Below are 24,966 nucleotides of genomic sequence, written 5' to 3' on the forward strand. Positions count from 1 at the left end.
TGAGCGCTGATTGGCTGGAGGGCCGGCGCCAGCGTGACGGCGCGGCTGGTCATGTGACCGCAGGCGGAAGTAGGCCTTGGGGGCCGCCGGGGCGCGAAGCGGGGCCTGGACCGGGCCGAGCCCCCCCAGTCCCTGTTACCGGCGTCATCGGCTGGGGGGCGGGCACCCCCCCGGAGCTAGGGCCCCCGCGGGAGGTTCCCCCTCTCCAGCGCTGTTTTAAGGCCCGCGGGGCGGCGCCGGGGGAGCCTGGGCGGGCCGCGGCCTTGTCCTGGGTTGCCCGTCCCCTTCCCGGGCCTTTGGCTTCCCAGCGGCGCTTGGTGGTTACACGTTAGGGTAGCTGGTGAATGCAGGCGAGGTGAGCTGGGTCCCCTGTCCCCTTTTACCTGCCACAGCCGGTGGTTGGCACCAGAGCCGGGGGTTAAACCCTTTCCCGGGCCCCTCGAGGAGAGCCCCTGCCCGTGGCGGGGCTGTAATTCTCCTTCAGCTGCTGCTGCCCTGCCCCAGACGTGGGAGGGGAAGCCAAATCCCCTCTGCAGGTCCCCAGCGAGGGATAGTGTGGCAGCAGAGGGCCTGTGGGTCCCCCCGAGAGCCCCACAGTCCCTGCCCCAGGTGCCTTCCCCTGTTCTGCCTCGGCTTCCCTGGCCTGCAGCCAGGTCAAGACACCGGAGCTGTGCAGGACGCTTCTGTGTGTCTATCCCTCCCGCAGACAACCTGTGTGCTTAGTGACCGAACCAGTTCTGCAGCTGCCCTTGGGTAGTTTGATATGGGTCACGGTTGTTTTCTTCGTTCTCAGAACCATAAGAAACCATGTCAGAGGCCTTTTGGGAAACAACTGCTGCTTCTACCCCTGCCCCTAAGATCTACCAACGCCATTCCCCGAAGGCACTGCTAAAACTAGGCACTACGTTGCCTCTTTCTAGGTCTCTGGCAGCTCCTCCATCTTCTGTGAATCCTTGGGGATGCTTTTGCCAGTCGAGCCCCCTCTCCTCACTCTGGCCGGACCCCCGAGCCCCCCTGGTCCCCTCCAGCAGCCCCAGGAAGCGGGAGTGCATGGTACCGGTCACGCACGCCCGTGTCTTTGCCCTCCTGCCTGGTGAGTCTTCAAGTATTGCACATTCAGCTGTTACTTATCAGAAAAAGGCACCGGGGGCCCTTTTGCAGAAAAAAGAAGGGAAAAAAAAAACCCGACAAACCCAGGGTTATCACTTGGCCTCGGCAGGTTTTGGACCAGCGGGGATCGCTGATAATACATTGTATTGATCCAAGCCAGGAAAGGATCGCGTCTTATCAGAGCTGCACGTACCGGCGGCTGGCAAGTGCCCCATAAGTGCCAGTTTGGGCTCTGATCTGTCAAATAGCTCCAGTGGAGCAGAGTCCAGGCCAGCTCATGTGCTAATTGCCGGAGCACGTCTGATGCTCGACCAAATGGCCTTTTAATTGAGCCTTCTAGGTTGATAGTGTGCCCCAGACAGCACGTAACCCACCTTTCCCCCTGAGCCCGATGCTGCCGCTCACCATGGGGATGAGGTTCCACATCAAAGTGTTTGGCTGTCCTATTAAGCCCCTTTAACTCAGCGGTTTTTATAGTTATTTAAGAGGTGATAAGGTTGAAGCAGATGCGGTCATTTTCAGGAGACTTTGAATTGTCTCCTGAGCTCCCCTCGGAGAACTCTGCACCACCAGATCAGTGTGGGTGCTGCGGGCGGAGGAGAGAGGGAGGGGAGCCAGCGGAGAAGGGTGGGGACACCTTATATAGAGAGAGGAACGTTGACGGGGCTGTCTGCTCCCAGAAACCGCCGAGAGAGAGAGAGAGAAGCGGGAACGCCATGCCCAAGAAATACACCCTCAAGCAGAGCTCCCCCAGCTGCGAACTGGGTGAGTACCACAAACGCCAATCTTGGCGAGCTCGCTGTCCCTGTGGGGTGGTCTTGCTGATGGGAGGCATCACCGTCATCCCAAAATACCCCGGCATTTGGGCAATAATGTAAATTTTCCAGCTTCAGGCCAAAAGCTGTTGGCAAACCACCTCCTGCGAGTTTTCTCACACCTGTAGGTGCTTTTGGCGAGGCCAGGCAGCATGCCGGCAGGGTGCGGGTGCTGTGCTCGCGTTCCCATGCGGGAGCGGTGTTGTGGTTTAATTTTAATTTCCCTCTCCAATGCCCACGCTGTCAGGTCAGAGGTAAGGTCAAATCCACAATGGCAGTCTCTCCCACCTCTCAGATTTCTCCTCTGATTTTTCCAGGATTCGGTCGTTTCAGCAACGTGCCGTGATGCTTTTTGGTGTTTAAACAATAAGGAATGTGGGTTGCAAAACCTCCGCGTTTGGGGAAAGCAAGGAGCTGCTTTCCCCGCTGCCGGCAGCTGTGCTCGGCAAAGGGCTCTGATTTTTAATGAGTGGCTTCTCCCATGCAGGTCGGGGTGTCCTGCTCCGTTAGCCTGGATCCCTGCACACTCTCCTGTCTGTTCACGGTCAGGCCATAGTTCCAAAGGAGCACACTTGCTGATCCACCAAGAAATTAAAAGGTCAGGATGGTGGAGATAAGAACAGAGAGTGCTCATGTGCCGCTGGCAGCGATGCCATACTGCTCCTGCCACACGCTGCTTCCCGGGCTGGCAGGTTTCTGGTGTGTCTCACCAATTAAATCTGTTGTTTTAGTTCTGGAGAAGGCGTTGCTTAAAAAAAAAATTATCCCAACTTTTCAAGGGAGTGTGCAGAGTAGAGGAATTCTGTGAAAGAGCAGCATTTCTCTCTGGAAAAAAAGGCAGAAAACCAAACAAAAGACAAATCAAGACTCTTCTCCCCCCAAATACAGAGTATTCTTTGTGAGATACAGCTGCATTCGGAAATAATGAACACGTGACTGTGTCTGCGGCCGTTTGCCAGCAGCCAAAAATCTAGAAATTTGGGGGTTTGGCATGAAAAGCGCTGCCGAGGTCAGCGAGGTCCAGGCGGAGCTTGCTGGCTCCTTGACGAATCGGCGTTTTTGGGGTGGAATAAGCTGCTGTCGGAAAAAAAACTCGGAGCAGGTGCAGGGCCCGGCCTGTGCGGGGGTCCAGGAGGGGAATGCTGCGGTCGGTCTGTGTGTCCCCCACACCGGGGCCTGTACCGGGGCTCGGTCCCCCCCACACTGTCCCCGGTCGCACCGATCCACGTCACAGGGCGGGCTAAGCTAAGCCAAGAGAAGGCAAGCTGAGCCGAGCCAAGCGGGGCCGAGCTGGCGGTGGGGCCGTGGCTGTGGCATGAAGCGATGGCAGCAGGAGCGGCTGGGGGTGGCTGAGGCGGTGAGTGATGGGGGCTGCCGGGGGGGGGGTTACCCTGGGGACCGGGGAATGGTGGGGGGATCCTGCCTGGGTGTGCTGGCAGCAGGGGGAGAGCCTCCTCTCGGGAGATCCCTGGGGGGTCCCTTGTATGTGCTTGGGGGGTGGAAATTCTCCCTCAGGTGATCACTGGGGGCCCCCCTGGGTGTGCTGGGGGGGGTCCTCCCCCTTGAGTGATCTCTGACAGATCCCAGGGTATGCTGGGTGGGATCTCCCCTCAGTTGATCTCTTGGGGGTCCCTTGCATGTGCGGGGGGGGGAAATCCTCCCTCGGGTGATCCCCAGAGGATCCCCTGGGTGTGCTGCAGTATCCGCGGGTCAGTTTTACAAGGGGGTGCCATGGACCCGCCGGACCCCAGCACCCCAGGCACTGCCCCCCCACCACTGCTGAGGCTCAGGGACCCCCGTGAGCCCAGGCTCCCCAGGTGCTTGGTGACCTTGGGGTGTCCCCTGGCGCTGGGGGTCTCTCTGGGGACAGACGCTGCTCACCCTAGCGAAACCGCTGATTGCTGGCGTGCACTGGCAGCTTGGCCGGCCCACGTTTGGATCCCCCCGAGCCTCATCCTCTGCTTTCCTCCCCGCGGGCTGGGTCTGACGTTAATCCTCCGGTGCAGTGCCTTCCCTTCGGGATTTGGGATGAAACTGTACCGGGTCACCCCAGGTTTGTCCCTCGTGCGTCCAAGGACTCGACATTGTTTATATATGAACTTCGTTGTGGGGCTTGGGGGTGCAACGAGAGGATGGCTTTTAAAGCTTTGGCTCGCTCGGCAGCCACCCCGTGGAGCTCTGCCTGCATGGGCTGAGTGATCCAGGACATGTATTTTGCATCCTGTTATTGCTGCAGAGCCACAGTCGAGCATCCCCGGGGTCCAGACTCCGGCACCTGCCTGGGGTTATTGCGGTGGGGAAGACAAGGGCGGCCGGTGACGATGGCTCCCGGTGCGGTTCTGCCGGCTGTCTGATTCCGGGCCGAGCTCGGCGAAGGTCAGTGTGTCCCTGGCAGGGCTTTGCATACCCGGTTTCAGCCTCACCCTCCGGAGGTGCAGTCCCTGACCAAAGTCCTCGCATGACTGCAAGGCGGAGGTTTCCTCGGAGGAGGGATATGATCTCTCCTGCAGTGAGCACAGCTCATTACATGGGCAGGGGGAACCGTCAAACAAGCTCTTGAGCACAGAAGTTTGTTGGGAGAGCGGGATGCTGTGATCAGTGATGAGGTAACGGCTCCATGTTCCATGTAGGACAAGGCTTGGAGCATCTGGGGCGATATGACAACCCCCAGCCCTGCCACCCCACCCTGTGCAGTGGTCCCACAGCTCAGCCACACTGCTCATCTCTTTTTTCCCACTTTTTACAGCACTTCTTAACCAAAATTTCCACCATCTCGGGTGCGGCGTTATGTTTTTTGAGGGCATTTTTAATCCCCAAGCCTCATGGCTGCTGCTAGAATAGAGCTTTTCAATCAGTTTGATTTATTACCTGTTGTGAAAATACTTGAAGTCTCAGGTGCATGTCAGCCCCCGCCCCTTTCCACAATTGGGAAAAGGAGATGAGAATGATGGGGAGGAGCTGCAGGGGCTGTCTCCTAAATCCAGGAGCCTTAGGATCGAGCAGGCTGGGGAGGAGAGCTGCTCCTCGCTTCCAGGTTGTTTCCCAGCTGTTTTTCTCCTTCCATAGAAATAAATACATCGCGCTATGCCTTTCTAGGAGAGTACACTTGGGTGAGCAGGGCAGGCTTATCCCACCACGCCTTGACTCGGTGCCCTTCTGCATCCAGGCAATCTCCCAGCTAAAGTGCATGGTATGGGGTGAACAATTAGCAGGGAACAAGCTCGTCTGACACATTTAAGAGTCAGCCAGGTAACCTGCCTCAGCACAGCTGAGCAGGGACCTCAGCGGTGGGAGCGAAGCCAATGTCACAGCCTGCTTTTATCATATCTGGTCATCGGCAGGAACGTGGGCAAGAGAATGAGGAGGAATCCTGTGGGGACAAACCCATGGTGCTGCTGGCCTGGGGTGACACTCCTCCAGGTCCATGCGGAGGAAAAGGTTTTCCAGGGCCGGCACCCGGTGGTGCCGGTGCCGGCAGAGCGGCATGGGCGTCTGGAAAGCAGGCAAGGGGGTGACCTGGTTGTGTGGGCAAGGAGTTACCCCTGTTGGCACTGCAAGTGGTTAACCAGGTTGTCTGCTCTGGTTTTGAGAGGTGTGTTGTGCTCAGGGCTGCCCCTGTGCGACTTGTATAACATGAGCTGGAAGGAATGGGGTCAGGTTTTCGGTGTGACCGTATAAAGGGCTGCCCAGTGTGGCCAGCCCACAGAGGTGCCTGTGCGTGAGCATGCTGCACTAACGAAACATCAGTCCCAAAACCACTTTAAAAGAGTTAATGATCGTGGCGTGCCTCACCAGAACCAGCCAAGTTCAAAGCCCGACATCAGATGCAGAAATCTCAATCACAGGAACTGCTCCCAGCATGAGACAAGACAGCGCTCCTTGTTTAACAAACCCCCATGTCTCCATGTTGAGGATGAGCAGGCAGCCGGTGGCTCTTTGGCTTTCCCCTTGTCAGCATTGCTGCCTTTCTGGCTGTCAAGAAGAAAAGACCTGTTGGACCAAGGTTTGTTGTTTCATCAGTGAAAAGGGAGGGTGCGCGTGGAAGAATGATCTGTTGTTTGCTCCGCGGGTATTGAAGGTCTAGACAGCAGCACTACTGTCTTTTCTTTTTTGATTAGAGCAACCTCATGATATTCTGCTCTTGGTTTTTCGCCTTATTCCAAGGAATATTCCTCCTGGGAAGGCAGCTGCCTTGCCTGAGTGTGAATATGGTGTATAAAGTCAAACCCAGCAATGGTTACAGTGAATGTTTTACCTCCAGGAGGTAGAACGTGGCCTGGCAAGCCCACGCCTGGTGTTGAGGAATTGCTTGAAGATGTTCACAGAGGTTACGGGTAGAAGGAGCGATAACTCCCAATCATTTTTATCCTGCAATTTCTTTATCCTCTAATTTCATCCACTTTGAGAGCAGTGGCAGGGTGTCACTAGAGCTGTTCTTTTAGAAAAGCACCCAGGCATGGAGACAGAGCAGGCAAAAAACATCCCTCGGATGCATTTTCACCATCTTTCTCTTGACAGCTCTCTGGTTCCCAGCTAGGCTGGAAGCATGCAAAATACTCGCATGTGGCTAGAGCCAGTGGCTCCTTTTATTGGAGCTCTGGGGGAGAAGGATCTGCAGGCAGCGCTTCCAACCCAGCACGTGTGGGAAAGCGTTCCCTGCGTCGGGTCGTGAATGAGCCTGTCACGAGCTTGGCAGCTGCCGGCAGAGATAGGGGAACCAATTTTGCTCCCGCCCAACCTGGGATGTGTTTTGCAAGGAGATATTTAGGTCAGTCTCCCACTGTAACGAATGTTTGCCATGTGATCTTCTTCCTCTCTGCCTTTATTAATGAAGTGAGTGTTTCGTGGGACTTGCTGCCACGGTAAGCGCTGTTCCTCCTGAAGGAATTAGATTTTGGGGAAAAGATGGCTTATTGCTAAACTTGAGCGCTTTTTTAATGAAAGCCCTTAGGCTTAGTGCTTTAAAAAGGAGCCTGTAAAGAAAGAAAATTGTGTGTGTGACAGATAAAAGCTTTGCTTCAGCCTTGAGGTTGTCCCCATCCAAGTGGGAGCTGGTGGAGGGAGAAGTCTCAGGCAGAGGCACTGTCGCTGTGGGGGCTGGAGAGACGGCACTTGTCCTCTCCGGGGGTCAAGGAGGCAGAAGGTATTTACTCACCGTTTCTCCCCACAGCTGGTAGCGATTTGGTGGCAGTTAAAACCTGGAAGGGGCAGGGGCTGTCCGGGACCCTGATGTGTTTAAGACCGCGGTGTCACAGCTCTCGGTGGTGGCATCTGGCGTCCCACTTCTTTCCAAGTCGTGCTCAAGGAGCCATGACAGGGCAGTCCCGCGTCCTCACCAGCCCTCCCGTCCCCAGGTGAACACCTCTTGGACCGGAGCTGCTTTCTGCTGATGAGGCTGGAAAAGCCACTCACTTAAGCACTGGGTTACTGTGCTGCTGGAGAGGCAGAGCTGGCTGGTGTGCAGCCATGGGAGAGCAGCAAAAAAAGTGGGATGAGAAATCTTACGGTTTAGTGAAACCTCCGTGCCTTGCTCCGCACCAGCACAGATGAATTCTCCTATGTGCTCATCCAGAGCAAACACTCAAGATTATTTGCAAAGTAGTGGAATAAGCAAACTCCTTCCCCCAGGCACTGCGCCTTGGCAGGTCCGTTGGCGGGCATGAGCGGCGAGTTATGCAGAGTTCAGGGCTCCTGGAGCGTGCTTTATTCATCCAGCTGCCCTAGACTCAGCACTTTAAAATCTTAAGTACATTCAGTTAGATAAATAACAATTGTAGCCCTGCCTACAAGAAACGCTATTGCTCCAGCCCTATGTGATGTAACCTTCTCTGGATTATTTTCACATGCCTGACCTGGTTACAAACCACCTTTGGAGCTGGTTATGGAACTGGGAAATTAATATTTGAAAACCTAAAATTGGTTCAAATCACTTAAAATGAACTCCTGGCTAATGTTTTCCTTTTATGTCTTCACTGAACCAATATTGCCTTGTTATAAGGAAACCTCCCGTTAATATACAACGGACTTTGATGGAGATTAAGTGCTTTACATACCAAACGTACATACTGTTGGTACTTTGACTTGTCCTTGAGGGGTTTGGTGGGGTTGACGTTTTAAAGCCTGGAGGACACAAGCTTCATCCAAAGTCCTGTACCAGATCCTGGTTCCTTTCTGTGTGGGTTAGGTTTAAAAATACACCATGATGAAAGAGTTACATTGTGCCCTTAAAAGAAACTTCAGATGCCCTGTAAAGGGTGCGGCATAGATGTAATAGTTGTGCCTGGAAGGGGAGGGATGGTATGTAATTTCTACACATAAAGGAAATTCCACTCTTGTTTCCTTAGCTGGAGTTTCACAACAGGCACTGTCCTAAGCCTGACAGCTTGCAAATACTTCTGTCGCATTGGTTTGCCTGCTTGGTCCACTCACCCTTTCTTCATGTTGTTGCAACAGGAGTTTCCAAGGAGGTCCCGGGCAAAACACTCCCCTCCTGGCCCTGCCAGGTTCTTCAAAGCTAGAAAAGGGCTAGGGAAGTAAATCTGTCCCTGCCAGGAGCTGTTGGATCAGTTGGCTCTCTTGTAGGTTTTTATTCTCCTTCTTGACAGGTTTTTTCCCCCCTCTCCTTTGCAGCCAACGTGGCCAATCTAAACCACTGGAAGGATTCCACCATGGGGAACTCTGACACAGACAGGAAAGCATCCTACGGTAAGGCTCGCCTTGTGGCACAGCAGATTTGCTCTCATGCATCCACCTTCCATTTAATTAATTCCTTTGTTCTGCAAAAACCACCCCAAGGATTTGGTGTGCCCCTTTACCATGTACTGCCCAGTACGCTTGATTATCATAGTGGACACAAACCATCAGGCTTTTGAGACGAGCCCAGCGGGAGATTTACAGTTCCCAGGGCTCACTCAGCCTTGCTTAACAAGATGAACAAGCCTGTCTTGTGCAGACCCATCTCTCTCCTGCACGCACACTCACAGGTAGCTCTAAATCCATTATGTAAACCGGTCTGCTGGCAGAGCAGGCAGCCCTGCGAGGTATTTGGGAGGCAGGGAAAAAGGAGGAGCAATCAACTTCAGTTTACTCTGATGATGCAATAGGAAACTTGGTAGAAGAGCTGGGCTTGTTTTTAGTCCTCCTCTTACAAAGGCTGGGTGCTCGGGACACATGCTGCTCTTCAGCTCTTAGAGCAAAATGCCACGTAGGGAGAGCAAGAGTGAGTATTGGCTCGATTTGGGAGAAGGGACTTTTTGCTGAAGGTGGGTAGGGGAGGAATCGGGTGGTATTACAAGTCTTTAACACATTATCTGTGGGAATGTGCTTATTCGTTGCTGGAGTAACCCTGCACATCTTCCTCACAAGTTAAATTTAGAAAAAATTCATCAGGGCTGGCTCTCCTGCCTGCCTCTCATGCTTTAGGAGAAGGAAAAATTGTCAGGCAGCCTCCTGACTGTCAGTTGCTTCCAAACAAGTGCTGCATTGTGTGTTGCCTGGATAGGAACAGGATTCCGCAGGACAGCAGGGTCCTTCCAGGACTAAACTCCTCACAGACGGTCTGTTCAGCCATGAGAGTTTGGGGAAATGCTCTCTGTAATGGTACAAAAATAGCCACGGTTTTCTTTTGGATCTGGCTTGTTCACTCCCAGTTAATCATTATAGTAATACTGTGGGGCTGCCATTACATCACACAGTGCCCCGTGACGGCTTTTTTTAAATTAATCTGAATAAATAAACTGCCAGCTAGCCAGTCTTCTCTCACCATGTGGGAGAGGGAGAGTTTGAGCAGTGTGGTCTCCTAGAGTGGGTTTACAGCAGTATATGTTATTTTCATTTATTTCTTAATAACCTAATTAGCATTAACTGTGAGGGCGGAGATGCTCATTTTGCTCTGCCTGTGGGTCCTGCCAGACCCCTGCCAAGTTTTTCTGTGTTTCCAGGGACCCTCACTCACTCTTCCTTCCTTTTCTGCTTCCCTTTCACCCCTGCAGAGGATGCCTCTGGGGAGCACGGGGAGGTCGTTAGCACGATTTCCAGCAGCAGGAACCCGCTGCAGCCGCCGGACACCTCCTCAGAGGAGCCTTTTACCACCTACTTTGACAACAAGATCCTGATTCCCGAAGATGAAACGGTGAGTGCAGCTGGGCGCTTCTCCACTCGCTGACAGGAAAATCCAATTGGAAAAATTTGCGAGTGCTTGGTACCTGAGTGAGTCGCTCCCCTGGGTGCTGGTTCCCCTTCTTGCCTAGACTGGGAAGGGTAGCCGGGCTGCGGGATGGAGATCTGGGAGAGAAGAGGGTACAGAATCTCCTGTGCTTGCTGGGGAGTTATTGATTCATCACTCAGGATTTGTCTGCTGCAAAGCTTGGAGCAGCAAGACCTGCTAAAGAGCAGAGCAATGTCTTGTTTGTAGTCCCAGGGGAGGGGAACTCAGTTCTTTGTTCCCTTATCAAGGAAAGGCAGCAAGAATGCTTCGCCTTTGTAACAGCATTGTCCCCTTTGCAGAGGGGTATAGGTGCCCTCTTTGCATTTGATTAAGCAATGAGGCAGCATTTTCCACTGCAGGCACAGGAGGATTCATCTCCCACCCAAGAGTGTGTCCTTGGTTGTCCCAGAGTCTGGTCCTAAACTCTTTAGATGAGGACCAGAGATTGCTGGAGAGTTTAGGATGGGATTGAAGAATGGGCTCAACTTACCAGCGCTGCTTTCTGTTGTGGCAGCGAGGAAATGAAAATCAAACCCTGGCTGTCTCTTACCATTTTGTATGCCTGATAGCTGGGATGGTTTGTGGGGACGATGCATCTCCTGTGTTAGGAGATGGCTCCGCTGCAGGGCTGACTTCTGATATCTCGATCCTCTCTCCTCTTAATAGCACTCGTGCTTCAGTTTCCGCAAGCTCTGGGCTTTCACGGGGCCGGGCTTTCTGATGAGCATTGCCTACCTGGATCCGGGCAACATTGAGTCGGATTTACAGTCTGGGGCTGTCGCAGGATTTAAGGTCAGTGCAGAAACCTACAGATTAAGCGCTGTAAGTTGTGCAACCGGTGTACCCATCCGCATTTGAGGGCAGGAGTACTGATAGTGCTGTTGTTGCTCCTGAGCTGAAAAAACTCCAGAGAAGAAGGGGAGAGTGAGGCTCTCATACACCCTCTTCGGCAGTGACTCCTGGCTTTATATGCATTTGGATCCTTCCCGTGCCAGCTCCAGGCACGTAGAACAGCCTCCAAATGTCATTAATAATGTGTATTTTAAAAGGCCTGTGATTCCTAAAGGTGCACGTGGGGCACAGCCATCCTAGGGGACCCAGGACCTTGTTTGCGGCCGTCCTTTCTGGCTGCCCCAGCGCACCCACTCCTGCCTTCGTGTCTCCCTCAGCTGCTGTGGGTCCTGATGCTGGCAACAATCATCGGACTGCTCCTGCAGCGGCTGGCCGCGAGGCTGGGGGTGGTGACGGGGCTGCACCTCGCCGAAGTGTGCAACCGGCAGTACCAGAAGGTGGGTGACTTCCTGGTCCTCGGTGGTACGGAGAGGCTCTTCGGATAGTCCCGTGGGCCTGGATCAGTGTGTTCCTCTCAGCTGGGGCCAGCAGGTCTCATGGGACTCGTGAAGTGTCACTGCTACCCGTTAAGTGCCAAATCCTCCTCAGGAGAAAGTGTTCCAGTTGCCAAAATATATTTCCATCATCGTGTCTTGCTTTACTGTCCAAGAAGCTGGGGGATTAAGTTGATTTGTTCTGGTTTGGCTCACAGTTGGAAGAAAGGCAGATTTAGAGGAAGATTTTAATTGTAGCCCTAGTGGAGCATGAACAAAGGGCTCGCTGAGAACCTGGGCTGTTAGGAGAGCAGATGAGGGATGCTTCAGGTCCCGTCGGTGTTCTCATCATCTTGGGAAAAGGAAAGCACAAGGAGGGAGGTGGGGTGAATGTCCTGGCATTTGCCAGTGAATTGCAGACAGAGTCAGGAATAAAATCCAGGATTTCAGCTTTTCTGTTTGGACTGCTGCCTCACAAAGCTGAAATACTTGCCACTTAAGCTCAAGGAATCATGAGGAGAGAAATGGCCCTTCAGAGCAAGACCATTCCATGGCTGTTACATTTCCCTGCTTGAGAAATCATCATGGCTTGTGTAAGAAAGGGCTCTGCATCTCATTCAGCTGAAGATGAGTGAAGCTGTCCTTTGGGAAAGGGCTGTGGGGAATTCGGTGATGTCCCCAACTCTGTGCAGTCTGATGTTTCTCATACAACACCTGAGACTTTGTCATTGGTCTGACCATGTGAAATATCTTCTGATGCTCATTTCCAGCGCCTCCGTAGACAGAAACATCCAGTTTCACTCTTGCAATGAGCAAAATGTATTGAGGCGAGTAATTTAGATTATGTAAGTTACCCGGGAACCTCCTCCAGGGATTGCCACAGGTAACCTGGATTTCTGCTCTGGACCAGCCATAGAGCGGCAACTGTAAACATGTTTTCCACACCATGGCCAGGGAAAGGAGACCGTCCCTGAATGCGTGATTACCACAACCCCGTGCTCATCTAGGAAATTCAAGGGAGAAGATATTTTCCTTCTTTTTAATGGCGTTGGGTATTTCTTTACCTCTAGGTGCCTCGGATTATCCTGTGGCTGATGGTTGAACTCGCTATCATTGGATCCGATATGCAAGAAGTCATTGGCTCAGCGATTGCTATTAACCTCCTGTCTGTGGGGAAGTAAGTTGGGTTTGTCATCAGAGGGCAGCAGGAAATGAGTGCTCCCCTCTAGGATTAGGAAAGTGACACTGTGTGTGCCAAAAAAGACAAATTTATTTCCTATAAATATTCCAAAATAAGTTCTTTGTAGAGGGTGATTCATCTGAGCTAGCTGAGCTAGCTCTCTTGGATGACTCAGCCTTTGGTGCCCGTTTCTTTTTTTCGGCTATAAGGAGAACTGCAGGTTCTGGCTTTTATTTTAGCTATAACTGAAACGCACCAAAATTGGGCTGCAGCTTTCCTGGCAGATTTTATATTCCTAATAAAGCACTGCCAGAAAGATGTCCTCTTCAGCCAGGAAGGTTGGAAGTGCAAATGTAACAGGAAGCCACAATTTCGTACCAAGTAGCTATTAAAAGTCTTGCTCACTCCTGTCATTCTTAGTGTGGACATGGGATTCGGTCTTGAGATTCAGGGAGAGAGCTCTTATCTGAGCTATTTGTGCAGAAAACAAACCTACAGTCCCTTGCCCCGTGCAGCCAAATGTCTTGTCAGACTGCAAACAAACCCTTGGACAATGTGGTTCCATCCCCAAACAAGTGCCCTAAACAAAAAGAGATTTTGGACTCTGAAGTATTGTTGTGGCTGGCAGATGAGGTCAAAGTGTTTTGTAAGCTGATGTCTGCTCGTGCCCATCTCTCGCAGGATCCCGCTGTGGGGTGGCGTGCTCATCACCATTGCTGACACGTTCGTGTTTCTCTTCCTGGACAAATATGGTAATTTCTCCTCCTGAATTCTAGAAACTAAAACTGAGATTCAGCTTTTCTCAATTTGCTGATGGCCCTTTCTCTTCTCACAGGCTTGCGAAAACTGGAAGCGTTCTTTGGGTTTCTGATTACCATCATGGCTCTAACGTTTGGATATGAGGTATATTCACCATCTCTCTCTGTGTTTCCATCGACGCTGTTTGGTGACACATTCCCTCTCCCCACCACCACTGCTCCTGTGCCCAAACAGCACCAAAACACAGGGGCAGACACTTAAAATGAAGGACATTTGAAGTTGGCTCTGTTTTCGATGTGACCATCATCTGGCTCATACCCTGGCATGCAGAGCAGGCTGTATTGAACGCTGCCTCTCCGATGTGGAGACCAGCACATGCTGTTCAGCGCAGCATCCCCAGTTTTATTAAACAGCAGACGTTTGCCACGTTGTGGTTTTGGTTTTTTACCAAAGCAGCCACATTTTTGCTTTCAAGTATCTTCAAGTGGGCAGCCTAGGCAGCTGTGCAACACGTGTCACGCTACAAATACCCCTATTTCTTTTGTCTCTGTGCCCAGTATATCACAGTAAAGCCCAGCCAGGAGAAGCTGCTAAAGGGGCTGTTCATCCCGTACTGCCAGAACTGCGGCACGACCCAGCTAGAGCAAGCCGTGGGAATCGTGGGTGCTGTTATCATGCCGCACAACATGTATTTGCACTCTGCCTTGGTCAAGGTAAGCGGCTGTGCTGATTAATGTAGAAAGCACATACGGGGATGGCACGTTGGGAGGCCTGGGACGCTTGAGGAGTCACAGCCTCGGGGAGTCTGCTTTAAGCATTTACTTTGGTGGGGACACAGCAAATGCCCTGAAGGAGGCTGGTTGGGCTCCTGGAACAGGGAAAGCTGCAAGAGCTTTGGCACATGTGTCCTTTACGTGTGGATGTGGGACCAGAAGTCTGCGTCTCGTGGCTAGCACTGCCACGCTGGCAAAACCAGCCATTGCTTGTTCTGCAAATGTTGGGGTTTGCTTTTTCTTCCCTCCGGCATGTTCTCTTCGCAGCCAGTGACCCATGTCTCACTGTCTAATACGGTATAATTACAGATACAAGTAATATAATAGTGAATTCCTGTTTCTCAAGCCTGCTGTTGTCACCATCCCCTTTTCAGTCCCGGCAAGTGAACCGTGCAAACAAGAGGGAAGTACGAGAAGCTAATAAGTATTTCTTCATCGAGTCCTGCATCGCTCTCTTTGTCTCCTTCATCATTAACATTTTTGTTGTGACCGTCTTCGCTGAGGCTTTCTTTGAAAAGACGAACGCAGATGTGGTGAGTTGGGGCTGGGACTTGGCTCCTCGCGGACTGGCTGACACCGAACCATGGGGCTGTTGGAGCAGTAATGGGGACTGTGTGGGCAGAGGGGCAGGTCTGAGCCTTATCAGTGCTTATCGAGCAGAGCCCATATATTCTGTGTGTAAAGGGGTGGCGGGGGGGGAGAACAGGGGTGCTGATTATTTCTGTTTAAACCTGCATGAAGAGGCACCCAGCACCTTGGGACCTCCAGCACCCACTGCTCCCCACATGCAGCCTTTTCCTCTCATCCTCGCTTCTCTCTCGCTGAGTGAACCCAACCTTCTGCCCCTTTCTGTCGTTGCAGAACGGCGTCTGCATGAACGCCAGCAGCCCGCACTCCTCGCTCTTCCCAAACAACAACGAGACGCTGGAAGTAGATATCTACAAAGGGGTGAGTGACCCACAGGGTGGGATGGCCTCATCTCCAGCAGCCTAGTGTCCTTGTCTGGTAGTGGCTGCTTCTTTTGGGTAAACAGGGAGTGTTGAAGGCCGGGACCTGTAAAAGAATCGCCGAAACAGAGCTGGAGGAGACCCTTGGGGATCCTTCAGCCCAGCCCTTCGGCCAAGCAAAATTATCTATCCCTTTGCTAATTGTGCTGCACCTAACCTGACCCCAGAAACTCCTCGGCTATCTGTTCCCCTCTTTTATTAGCTTGGCCATGACAAAGTTTTTCCTTGCATCCATCCTGAATCTGCTTTGTTAAAACTGCAGCCTGTGAGGTATTGCCTTGTCCACTGCCAACATGGGGAACGCTTTTCCTGCTTCTACAAATGGATTATTCCTTCTCTTTCAACTCCACGCCCATGATTAATCTGGTCACAAGGGAATTCGTCTGCTCTTTCTTGTTACCACTCTCAGATGTGAGACTGAACTGACGTGAGGCTGCAAATCTCTGTTCCAGGGTGTCGTTCTGGGCTGTTACTTCGGCCCTGCTGCTCTCTATATCTGGGCAATTGGGATCCTCGCTGCCGGCCAGAGCTCAACAATGACGGGGACGTACTCTGGGCAGTTCGTCATGGAGGTAATTAGCCTGCATCCCCATTCTCTCTACTCCCGAGCCTTTAAAGCTCATATTGATGATTCCCCTTCCTTGGACACACAGCTCTTGTTGGAAGCTCCGTAAAAACTCCCTGATGTGCCTTTCAACCAAATCAGCTTTTAATCCTGCCCTGAGCCCCCCTCTTCTTGCTGCACTTGAAGTCTCCTTACTGTTTTCACCCAGCAGCTGCTCTGTTTTTTTCTGCAGGGCTTCCTGAACCTGCGGTGGTCCCGTTTTGCCCGGGTGCTGCTGACCCGCTCTATTGCCATCACCCCCACCCTCTTCGTCGCCATCTTTCAGGACGTCGAGCACCTGACTGGCATGAACGACTTCTTAAATGTTCTTATGAGCCTCCAGGTGAGCAGCAGTGCCTGGTTTGGGGGGTCAGGTCTCAGAGAAAAACATCTAGCACTAAATATTTCAGCTTCTGGTGCCTAAGGGTTTGCAGGAGCAGCTGAGCAGAGCGAGTTACTGTCAGGAGATGTCGATCTGCTGTGGGGAGGTGGAGAGGATCAGTCAGGGTCTGAAATTACTTCCTTCTTCCAGCCAGGGGAAGTCCCTTTGACTCACTTTACAATAGCTTTGGGGAAATGCTGTCAGCTATGAGCAAGGCTTGGATGTTTGTCCATGCTGAGATAATCAGAACAATTTCCACTCTTTATTCTTCTGTATTTTCTTGCTTATTCCAGCTTCCGTTTGCTTTGATCCCCATCCTGACATTCACCAGCCTGCCCAGTGTCATGAACGATTTTGCCAATGGACTGTAAGTATGAAAGGAATTGCCTCCAAGCAGGAGGTGGCGTGTTGCTCGCCTCAGGCACACATTTCATTTCTCTCCTCGCCTCGTGGCCTAGAGCATCTCCTCCAAACGCAAAAGCGGCCCCTCTGCCTCACCCCGTTTTGCTCTGATTTTGCTTGCAGGTTCTGGAAGATCGCTGGTGGCATTCTGATCCTCCTGATCTGCAGCATTAACATGTACTTTGTGGTGGCCTACGTCATGTCCCTGAACCACGTGGCTTTGTACATCGGGGCTGCGATTCTCAGCGTGATCTACCTGTCCTTTGTGATGTATTTGGTAAGTCTGGTTCAAGCTGAGACTCCCTGTAGGAAGGATAAGCCGATAGATTTATTTTCTCACCATTATATTAATATCATCACATTTTACAGGCATTAAAGTCGGCCACAGGGTCAGAACAGATGGGGAAGTTGAGGCTTTCGTGGCCAGATTTGCTTGGGAATCTGTTCTGTGCTGCGCCTACTAACCCACATGGCCTTTACCCTGCTTTTTCAACCATGTCTTTAGCAATTCATCTGTTTGCAGTTCCCAAAAAGGCCTCGATTTAATGTCACAGCAGGTGAAAGGTTGGCAGAGACTTTGGAATAAAGCACAGTTCCTCTGTACGTGTCTGTATATTGCCAGAGGTGTAAAATCATAGAATGATCAGAGAATCCTAGAATGGTTTGGGTTGGAAGGGACTTTAAAGATCATCCAGTTCCAACCCCCCTGCCATGGGCAGGGACACCTTCCACCAGACCAGGTTGCTCCAAGCCCCATCCAACCTGGCCTTGAACGCTTCCAGGGATGGGGCAGCCACAACCTCTCTGGGCGACCTGTTCCAGTGCCTCACCACCCTCATCGTAAAACATTTCTTCCTTATATCTAATCTAAATCTACCCTCTTTCAGTTTAAAGCCATTACCCCTTGTCCTGTCGCTACGTGCCCTTGTAAAAAGTCCCTCTCCAGCTTCCCTGTAGGCCCCCATTAGGTACTGGGGGGCTGCTATAAGGTCTCCCTGGAGCCTTCTCTTCTCCAGGCTGAACAACCCCAACTCTCTCAGCCTGTCCTCACAGGAGAGGTGTTCCAGCCCTCTGGTCATCTTTGTGGCCCTCCTCTGGACCCGCTCCAACAGCTCCATGTCCTTCTTATGTTGGGAGCCCCAGGGCTGAACTCAGTACTCCAATCTCACCAGAGCGGAGCAGAGGGTCAGAATCCTCTCCCTCGACCTGCTGGCCACGCTGCTGGTGATGCAGCCCAGGAGATGGCTGGCTTTCTGGGATGCCAGCGCACGTTGCCAAGCCATATTCAGTTTTTGATGCCCCCAGGTCCTTCTCCACAGGGCTGCTCTCAATCCCACTCATCCCCCAGCCTGTGTCTGTGTTTGGGGTTGCCTGGACCTGGCTGCAGGACCTTGCACTTGGTCTTGTTGAACTTCATGAGGTTCACATGAGCTCCCCGCTCCAGCCCATCACAGTCCCTCTGGGTAGATCCCTTCCCTTTAGAGTATCAACCCCCACCTCAGCTCAGTGTTGTCCGCCAACTTGCTGAGGGTGCACTCGATCCCAGTGTCTGTGCCCCCAGCAAAGCTGTTCAATAATACTGGTCCCAGTACAGAGCCTACTCGTCACCGGTCCCCACCGAGACATCAAGCCATTGACCACATCTCTGAGTGCCACCATCCAGCCAGTTCCTTATCCACCGAGTGGTCCAATCCATCAGTGGTGCCCGTCAGCACTTCTTTACCTCCAACCCACCCCTGCGTTACTTCAAATGATGATTTATTTACTGTCAAGCACACGATGATGCTTAAACAAGCAGAGCCCACAGCCTCTGTAACATTCCACAGTGTTTCTGATCACTGGCACCTTCTTTAATTGCAGGGCTGGCTGTGTCTGATCGCTCTGGGAGTCTCCTTCCTGGCCTGCGGGAAAACGGTAAGCGTCACCAGGACACTGCTCACAGAAGAGTCACCTTCTCACTCCACTAAGTAGACGCAGTGTCTGTACACAGCAAGTAGCCATCAGAGCCAGTGCGTTTCTATGGTTTACTGTGTGAACATATACAAACGTATGTGCGGTTTGCACAGGGAATATGCGTGTAAAAAACAAACAAAAAACCCAATCAGATGTACATATTGGGAAATGTGTTGCTGCTGAAATACTCAAAAGTTGGATGTTTTCTTTGCTGAGCACCTCTAATCACGCTTGTAAGAAGGAGTGTTATGTCGGTTGTGCAATACAAGGAGCTGCCTGTTTTCCTGACACTAACACATTTTGTAGCGCAGAGGGAAGCACGCCGTGCTGCAGGCTGACTTCTCTTCCCGGCTAACCTTTGCCTCCAGCCTCTTTATATTTTTGGCATTAAAACTGGCAGACTCCCTTGTCCCTTAGCATTTTAATCCATGTAGCAGAAACACTGAAGCTCCAGGTAATTACTGCTTCTGCACTGAATGGGAGAATCTAGAAAAATAAGCTAGGAAATTCAAAATGCACCTTTTGGGTGATGTTTGAAGGATTGTCCTGCTGCTGACACTAGGCGACACAGAGACACTATGTCCAGAGTCTACCTCTGTGGTCAGATTGCGGCTGCCATTCACAATCTGACTGGATTTGTTTTTCACTTGAAAATCCGTCTAATTCAGAGTGGGGCTGAACGCGATGCACAGCTTCCCTGAGGGCGGAGTGACATTAAGGACAAGAAGCCTCAGCATTAGTATTGTCATTTTTTTTTTTTTTTTTTACTTGCCTGGCATGTGATTTTGGTGGTCAGCAAAGGAAACGAGCTGTAATGTTTATGGTTATTTATGGGTTTGTGAGTTTATTCCCTATGTATGTGATTAATGGAAACACTCTTTGTAGTTCTCAAAAATCCTTGTTTTATGGCTCAAAATGTCACATTGCAGAGGATGCCAGTAGCCTTCCCCAGGGGGGTCATCACTGTAACACAACTTCAGGTTTTTATTTGCCCATCCTGCTTGGCCCTGTGTTAAATTCACTACAAAACCTTTCTTGTTGCCCTCCTCGTTAGCATTGAATGAGTTTCAGTTACCTTCTCAGGAGACGCCTTCACCTGGAAGGCAGACCTAAATCCGATGTAGCAAATTATGATAAAGAGAACGGTACGTTTTGCTTCTGCAGTTAGGAAAGGCAGTCTGTCGTTTCTCCCCGATGAATTTTGAGGTTGCATCCCGCGTGGCAGGGTGGTTTTAGACATCTTGGTTGTGAAAATCGGGTGTCAGGAGCTGTAAACCAGAGGTTTATTTAGCGAGGTTTCTCTTCCCTGACCATGTGGAGGCTGTGGCTGGCTGGCACGGGCAAGGCAAAGCTCCACAAAGGGTTTTTAGGTACCGAAATGCTTTTGTGGATCTCAAAAGACCGAGTGCGGGTGGTTTGGTGTGTCGCAACCAACCTCTGCTCATAGATACCTCCACTGACTCGAAGCCGAGCCCTGGCCGATGCAGCGCCTGCAGCAAGGGCTCAGCACCGGGCTCTGCCAGTGCCGGCTTGGGTTCTGCTGGGCTCTGCTCCTACTGCTGCTGGCACTTGCCAACCTTCCCCCACCGGAGCAGCAAACGTGGCTCTCGCCCTGCCCAGGCAGTGGTTTCTTTTTGTAGAGTTTGGTCAGGACTGCCCAGCATGGGGTCGTTAGCGATTTGGGCTCCATCCCTCATCGTTAAGGAGGCTTTCTCAGGATATTCATCGCTTTCCTCGGCGTTTCTCGTGTGCCCTCTAGTCCCAAGCAGGGAATTGCTTTCTGAAATAAAAGCCCTGCGGCATTCAAAGTCTTGGAGAGAGACGATCTGCAGGCGGCGTGGTTTGGGGTTTCGTTTGGTTTTAACTTTTCTTGTATGAACAAAACCCCAGGCACGCCGTGCTGCTCGCTCACCTGGAGCTCTTCTGACGGCGAGCAGGAGGTGAACGGCACGGTCAGGGACAGGACACTCACCTTTTGAGCTCTCAGTAGTGTTTTAGCTGTCGCCGCCTGAGCTTTTGGGGAATTTCATGATGCCAGTGACAAGTTTCTTAGATGCAGGTGACAAAACTCAAAGCACAGCATGAAAACTCCATTTTAAATACAGGCAGGATCGTTTACATTATTCCTACCCTTTACCAAGCCAGCCGAACTTTGCTTGCTGCCCCTCCTTGAACTGAGCAAGCATTAAAACACAACATATTTCTAATTTTCAAATTATCAGTGCAAAAATTCCAGGATTTAAACCCTGTATTGTAATGTTTGTAGGTTTTATACCTATTTCCACAAAGAGAAAGCTAGCGTGTGCGTTGTAAGTGGGAATTGGTGGGGGTTGTTGGACTGGAGGCGTGTTTGTGGCCAGCCGTCCTCAGCCAACAGGCTCTGTAATCCCACTGTATCCATCCCTCTGATTTTCCTGTATTTGGGATTTTTGATTTGTAAGGTGTCAGTGGAGATTCTCCTGGCTGCTCTGCTAAAATAATAACTTTAACACGGTAGCTCTGCACCGGAGCCACCGGATCGAGTTCTCATTTTCAGCTTCTGCTCCTCATGAAACTAATTTGGGTTTTGGTTTTTTTTTCCCCCGTATCTGCCTTTGAAGCAGTTTGTACAAACTACCTTTTCAATTAAAAGACAGATACTTTTTCAACTTGGCTTCTTGGATCTTTTTTTTGGGGGGGGGGGTTGCTCTGAATCGCTAGCAATACCTGGCTATAAAGGAGAACCCCAACGGCTCCGATGCCCGCAGACCACGCTGGCAGCACGAGCTCCCGGTGGGGTGTGTGGTGCCATGCCGGCACGTTCCCCATCCCGGCGGGATCCAGACCCACCAGCCTCTCTTGTATTTGCTCCTGGCTTCCCTGTGAGCACGCAGCAGGTCCGCTGTGACCGTGGCCTCCACCAAGAGAGTGAAGGATCAGGATCAGGTTGCCACGAGCTGTGCGGTTCTTTCCCCGCTGGGATTTCCTTGGTGGGATCCAGGACACGGCGCACGCATCCTGCCCTGCTCTTACTTTATCGGCTTTTCTGCCCCCGGCGGTGCACTCCTCCTGTCTGCTCCTTGGCCAAACTATCAGCTGCGCTGAAAAAAAAAATATCTTACTGGTTTTTATACTCACCAGAGCCTTTCCTTCAGCTGCAGCTAAGCCCGAGTGTAGGTACAGACCTGTTTATTTAAAACAGAGATAAGCTAGCCTAACCTGGGGGGTTCGTAACACGGGAGGTCAGAGGGACGAGCCAATTGTCTCTCGTGGTCTAAAAATCTGCCGGGAAGGTGCTGGTAGTGGCAGAAGTTGCCGCCTCGCTGCATCCCCCCCTCCCACCTCCATCACCGGCTCCTGATCCAGAGGCTGGAAATCGGTGTTGCCCCGAGAGCTGCGCTCTTCCCTTCCCACCCCGGCGAGCTTCCCACTCCCCTGGGAAGGAGCCGGGTGCTGCAAGTGCCTTGTGTCTCTCTCTTGGGGTATTTTATTCTTATTTTATGAATTTGTAAGCCTGCCGGGATGCTCGGGGAGAAGGAAAGTCCTTTGGGGTTTGTTTCTATCTGGTAAGTCTCGCTCTGTTAAACCCTTGCACCCGCTGCCTTGATTTACAGCGGCCAAGGGAAGTTCTCTGGTCACATTCGCCTCTGGGACGAGGCAGACAACCACCCCACAACATGTTCTTTTCATTAACCAACGTGGGGAATCAGCTAATGCTACTTAAGGCTCATCTGCACCCATAATTTAATTCAAATCGAGAACGGAATTAATTTAAACTAACGGAGGGGATGCTCTGCAGAAGAGAACAGCTCTTCTAGAGCATCACCATGGGTAGATCCCTTACAGTGGATCAATTTACCAATAAAGAGAAGTAATATTTGCACCACGTCATGTTCTGTCTGCTTAATAACCCCTAATTAACAAAGGCATGGCACAAGCCGATGCCGTAAGCGACAGTCAGCATGGCGTGGCAGCAAAACGGCCGCCTCGGCTTTGTCCAAGCGCGGCGGCACCTTCCCTTCGCAATCAGCTGCAGGCGGCCTCGGTGATGCCCGCGATGCTCCTGCAGATTAATTAAGCGCCTGCAATTAACAAGCACTGTTAACCCCCTCAGCAAATTTCAGAAGAGCCCAAATACTGGTTTATTTTACTGTCACGTGCAAAAGTTGCTTTGACGCTGCTTTGGCTGGACAACCTGCGGCTAGAAGCTGGGAAACCCCAAAACTTTGGATTCTGCGGGTGGAAAAGTGCCGGTGAGCAAGCCGGGGTCGGGGAGCTCAACTTGGGCTTTGTTAAACCCTGCTCAACCCAGGCTTCGTTAAACCCTGCCCAACTCAAGCTTTTTCCAGCTCTAACTCTTGTCCTTCGCCTCTTCCAGCGCCACTTGGGATTCGCCGCTCGCCCTGAACTCTTCCTCCTCAACAATGTCGACGCGGACACGCTCGTCACCAGATGATTCCAGCTGCCACGGTCGAAAGGATAGAACCGGTTTTAACGGAAACCCTTCTTGTGCCGCAGAAAAGTCTCCTCTGTCACTCGAGCTTAGCACAGAACCAGGCACATGGTTGGGGGTTGTGAGCGGAGCCCGGAATTTCTTCTGGGGAGGACAACGGGATCGGACCGTCCCGTCAGCGGCGAGAAGAATGGCAGAGCCGGCGCCTCACATTGGCCACGGGAGGAGATCCCAGCTCTGAACCACAACGTTGCTGATCTTGGGGCCTTTTAGGTACCTCAACAGTTATTCCCCCCTTTTTTTTTTCCCCCAGATAGCTGATCTGGGAAAGGATTCATTGACATCTTCCTGATTTTGATTCAAATTTCTCCTGTCTGGTTGGTAGATCTGGTGTGACGCTAATCCTTTTTTTTTTTTCCTTAATTTGGGAAAAGTCCAGGCTTGGAAAACCAAGCAGGGGCAGCATTTCATTACAAGTGTTTTTATCGAGGGGCTGCGCTCAGATTAGGGGGAATGAGAGAAACCACGGTGAGACGCCACCGAGAAACCTGGGTTTTGTGACCACCAGGGCAATCCCCCCATCCCTCTCCGCATCCGCCAGGGAATTACAGACGGTTTTGCCAGAAAACCTGGCTGTATCCAACCTCCTCCACGTGAAGATCTCCCGCTCCGAGACGGCGGCTGCTTCTCCTTCCCACCGGCGTTTTTCCCAGCCCAGAGCCGGTTCCTCCCTCTGCGCAGGCAGCAGCGAAGCTGCTAGTATCAGAATTTCAATTAAAAAGCTGAATTTACTGGCCAGGCTCCGTCCCGCACCAGCCTTTTGCCCAGTAAAAGCCGGAAAGGGTTTGCACATGCAGGACGGAGCTGTTTTCCTGGCATTTCAAGAAGTTTCGGGTGCTACCAGAGCCCAAAACCGATCCTCAAGCTGAGTTTAAGGTCAGCAGGCTCCACCAGCGACGCGCTTCTTATCTCTCCCCCACTCCTCCTCCTCCTCATCCTCCTCCTCTCCTTCTTATTTTGGTTGATTTGTTTTGAGCTCCAGATGGAGGGTGGGTTTAGATGTCGTATCTTGCCTTTCCTTTAATTAAATCTTCTGGTTTAATTAAACCTTTTCCCAATTAAGCCTTTTTGTTTCTATGTACTTGGCACCAACTACGCTGCAGCTCGTGAAGAATGCGACAGAGGGGCCAGACTTTTCCGGGAAAAGATTTGATTTAACCTTTTCTGTTCAGCTTTCAGCCCGTTTTAGAAATAAACTGATGTTCCCGCTCCCTTTTCCTGGAGGAATTCATTATTTTCCCAATTTTTCTGTGCTCAAATTGCACTGTTGGCACTCGGTAGCATAGCTGCTGTGTTTAAGGTAAGTAAATACCCGATAGACGCTGCGGGTAAGTGCTAAATACCCCGCGGATGCTCGGAGATGCCGGGATCTGGTCCCGGATTTCGGGGAAATTCCATCCACGGGATTTATTTTTGGTGGCTGCTTTGGGGGAATTCACTTTGAGATTAAAGGAAAACTTTCATTCCATTAGCATCCCTTAACGAGGGTGCCCCAGCTGGAGACTAAGCCGGGCTTAACTAAGCCAGGGTTTGATTCACATTGTGACCGACCGCTGCCCCACTTCCAGGGCACCACCGTTTTGGGGGGGTCGGGGTGCCCATCCCCTCCTCCCCCAGGAGGGACCCCCTGGGGATGTCCCTCTGTCCGTGCTGGGTGGGGTGGGGGGGTTCTGGGGGTCCCAGCTCGCCCCTATTCCCACCCTTCTCCCCTCGGGCTGGGGGGGGGGGATGTGGGGCTCGGCCCCAGCCCCCCCCCCCACTGCTCCCCAGGTGAGAGCGGGGGGCGAGGGGGGGGTCTGGGGCACGGAGTGGGGCTGGGGAGGGGGATTTTGGTGTGGAAACCCCTTGGGGAGAGACCCGCAGCCCCCTCCTGCCCCACATCGCTGCCCCCCCCCAGCACGGTTCGCCCACTCCCGCCACATTCCTGTCCCCGCCCACTCTCGCCCCCTGTCCCCGCC

The 24,966-nt window shown here is 52.0% G+C and overlaps 1 protein-coding gene across 1 annotated transcript; it reads left to right on the forward strand.

Annotated features, from left to right (window-relative positions):
• Window positions 1-924: 924 nt before the first annotated feature.
• SLC11A2 (solute carrier family 11 member 2) lies at window positions 925-24,219 on the forward strand. The gene is given in 19 exon segments (XM_075049431.1): window positions 925-1,014; window positions 1,017-1,093; window positions 1,791-1,875; window positions 8,556-8,630; window positions 9,917-10,056; window positions 10,798-10,923; window positions 11,301-11,420; window positions 12,527-12,633; window positions 13,318-13,388; window positions 13,472-13,539; window positions 13,953-14,108; window positions 14,543-14,701; window positions 15,030-15,116; window positions 15,628-15,747; window positions 15,973-16,122; window positions 16,455-16,528; window positions 16,687-16,840; window positions 18,424-18,477; window positions 22,874-24,219. Coding segments are annotated over 19 exon segments (1,956 nt in total). The 5' UTR covers window positions 925-959; the 3' UTR covers window positions 22,952-24,219.
• The last annotated feature ends 747 nt before the right edge of the window (window positions 24,220-24,966 follow it).

This window comes from Buteo buteo, chromosome 17 (assembly GCF_964188355.1).
Source record: "Buteo buteo chromosome 17, bButBut1.hap1.1, whole genome shotgun sequence".
Classification (NCBI taxonomy): Eukaryota; Metazoa; Chordata; class Aves; order Accipitriformes; family Accipitridae; genus Buteo; species Buteo buteo.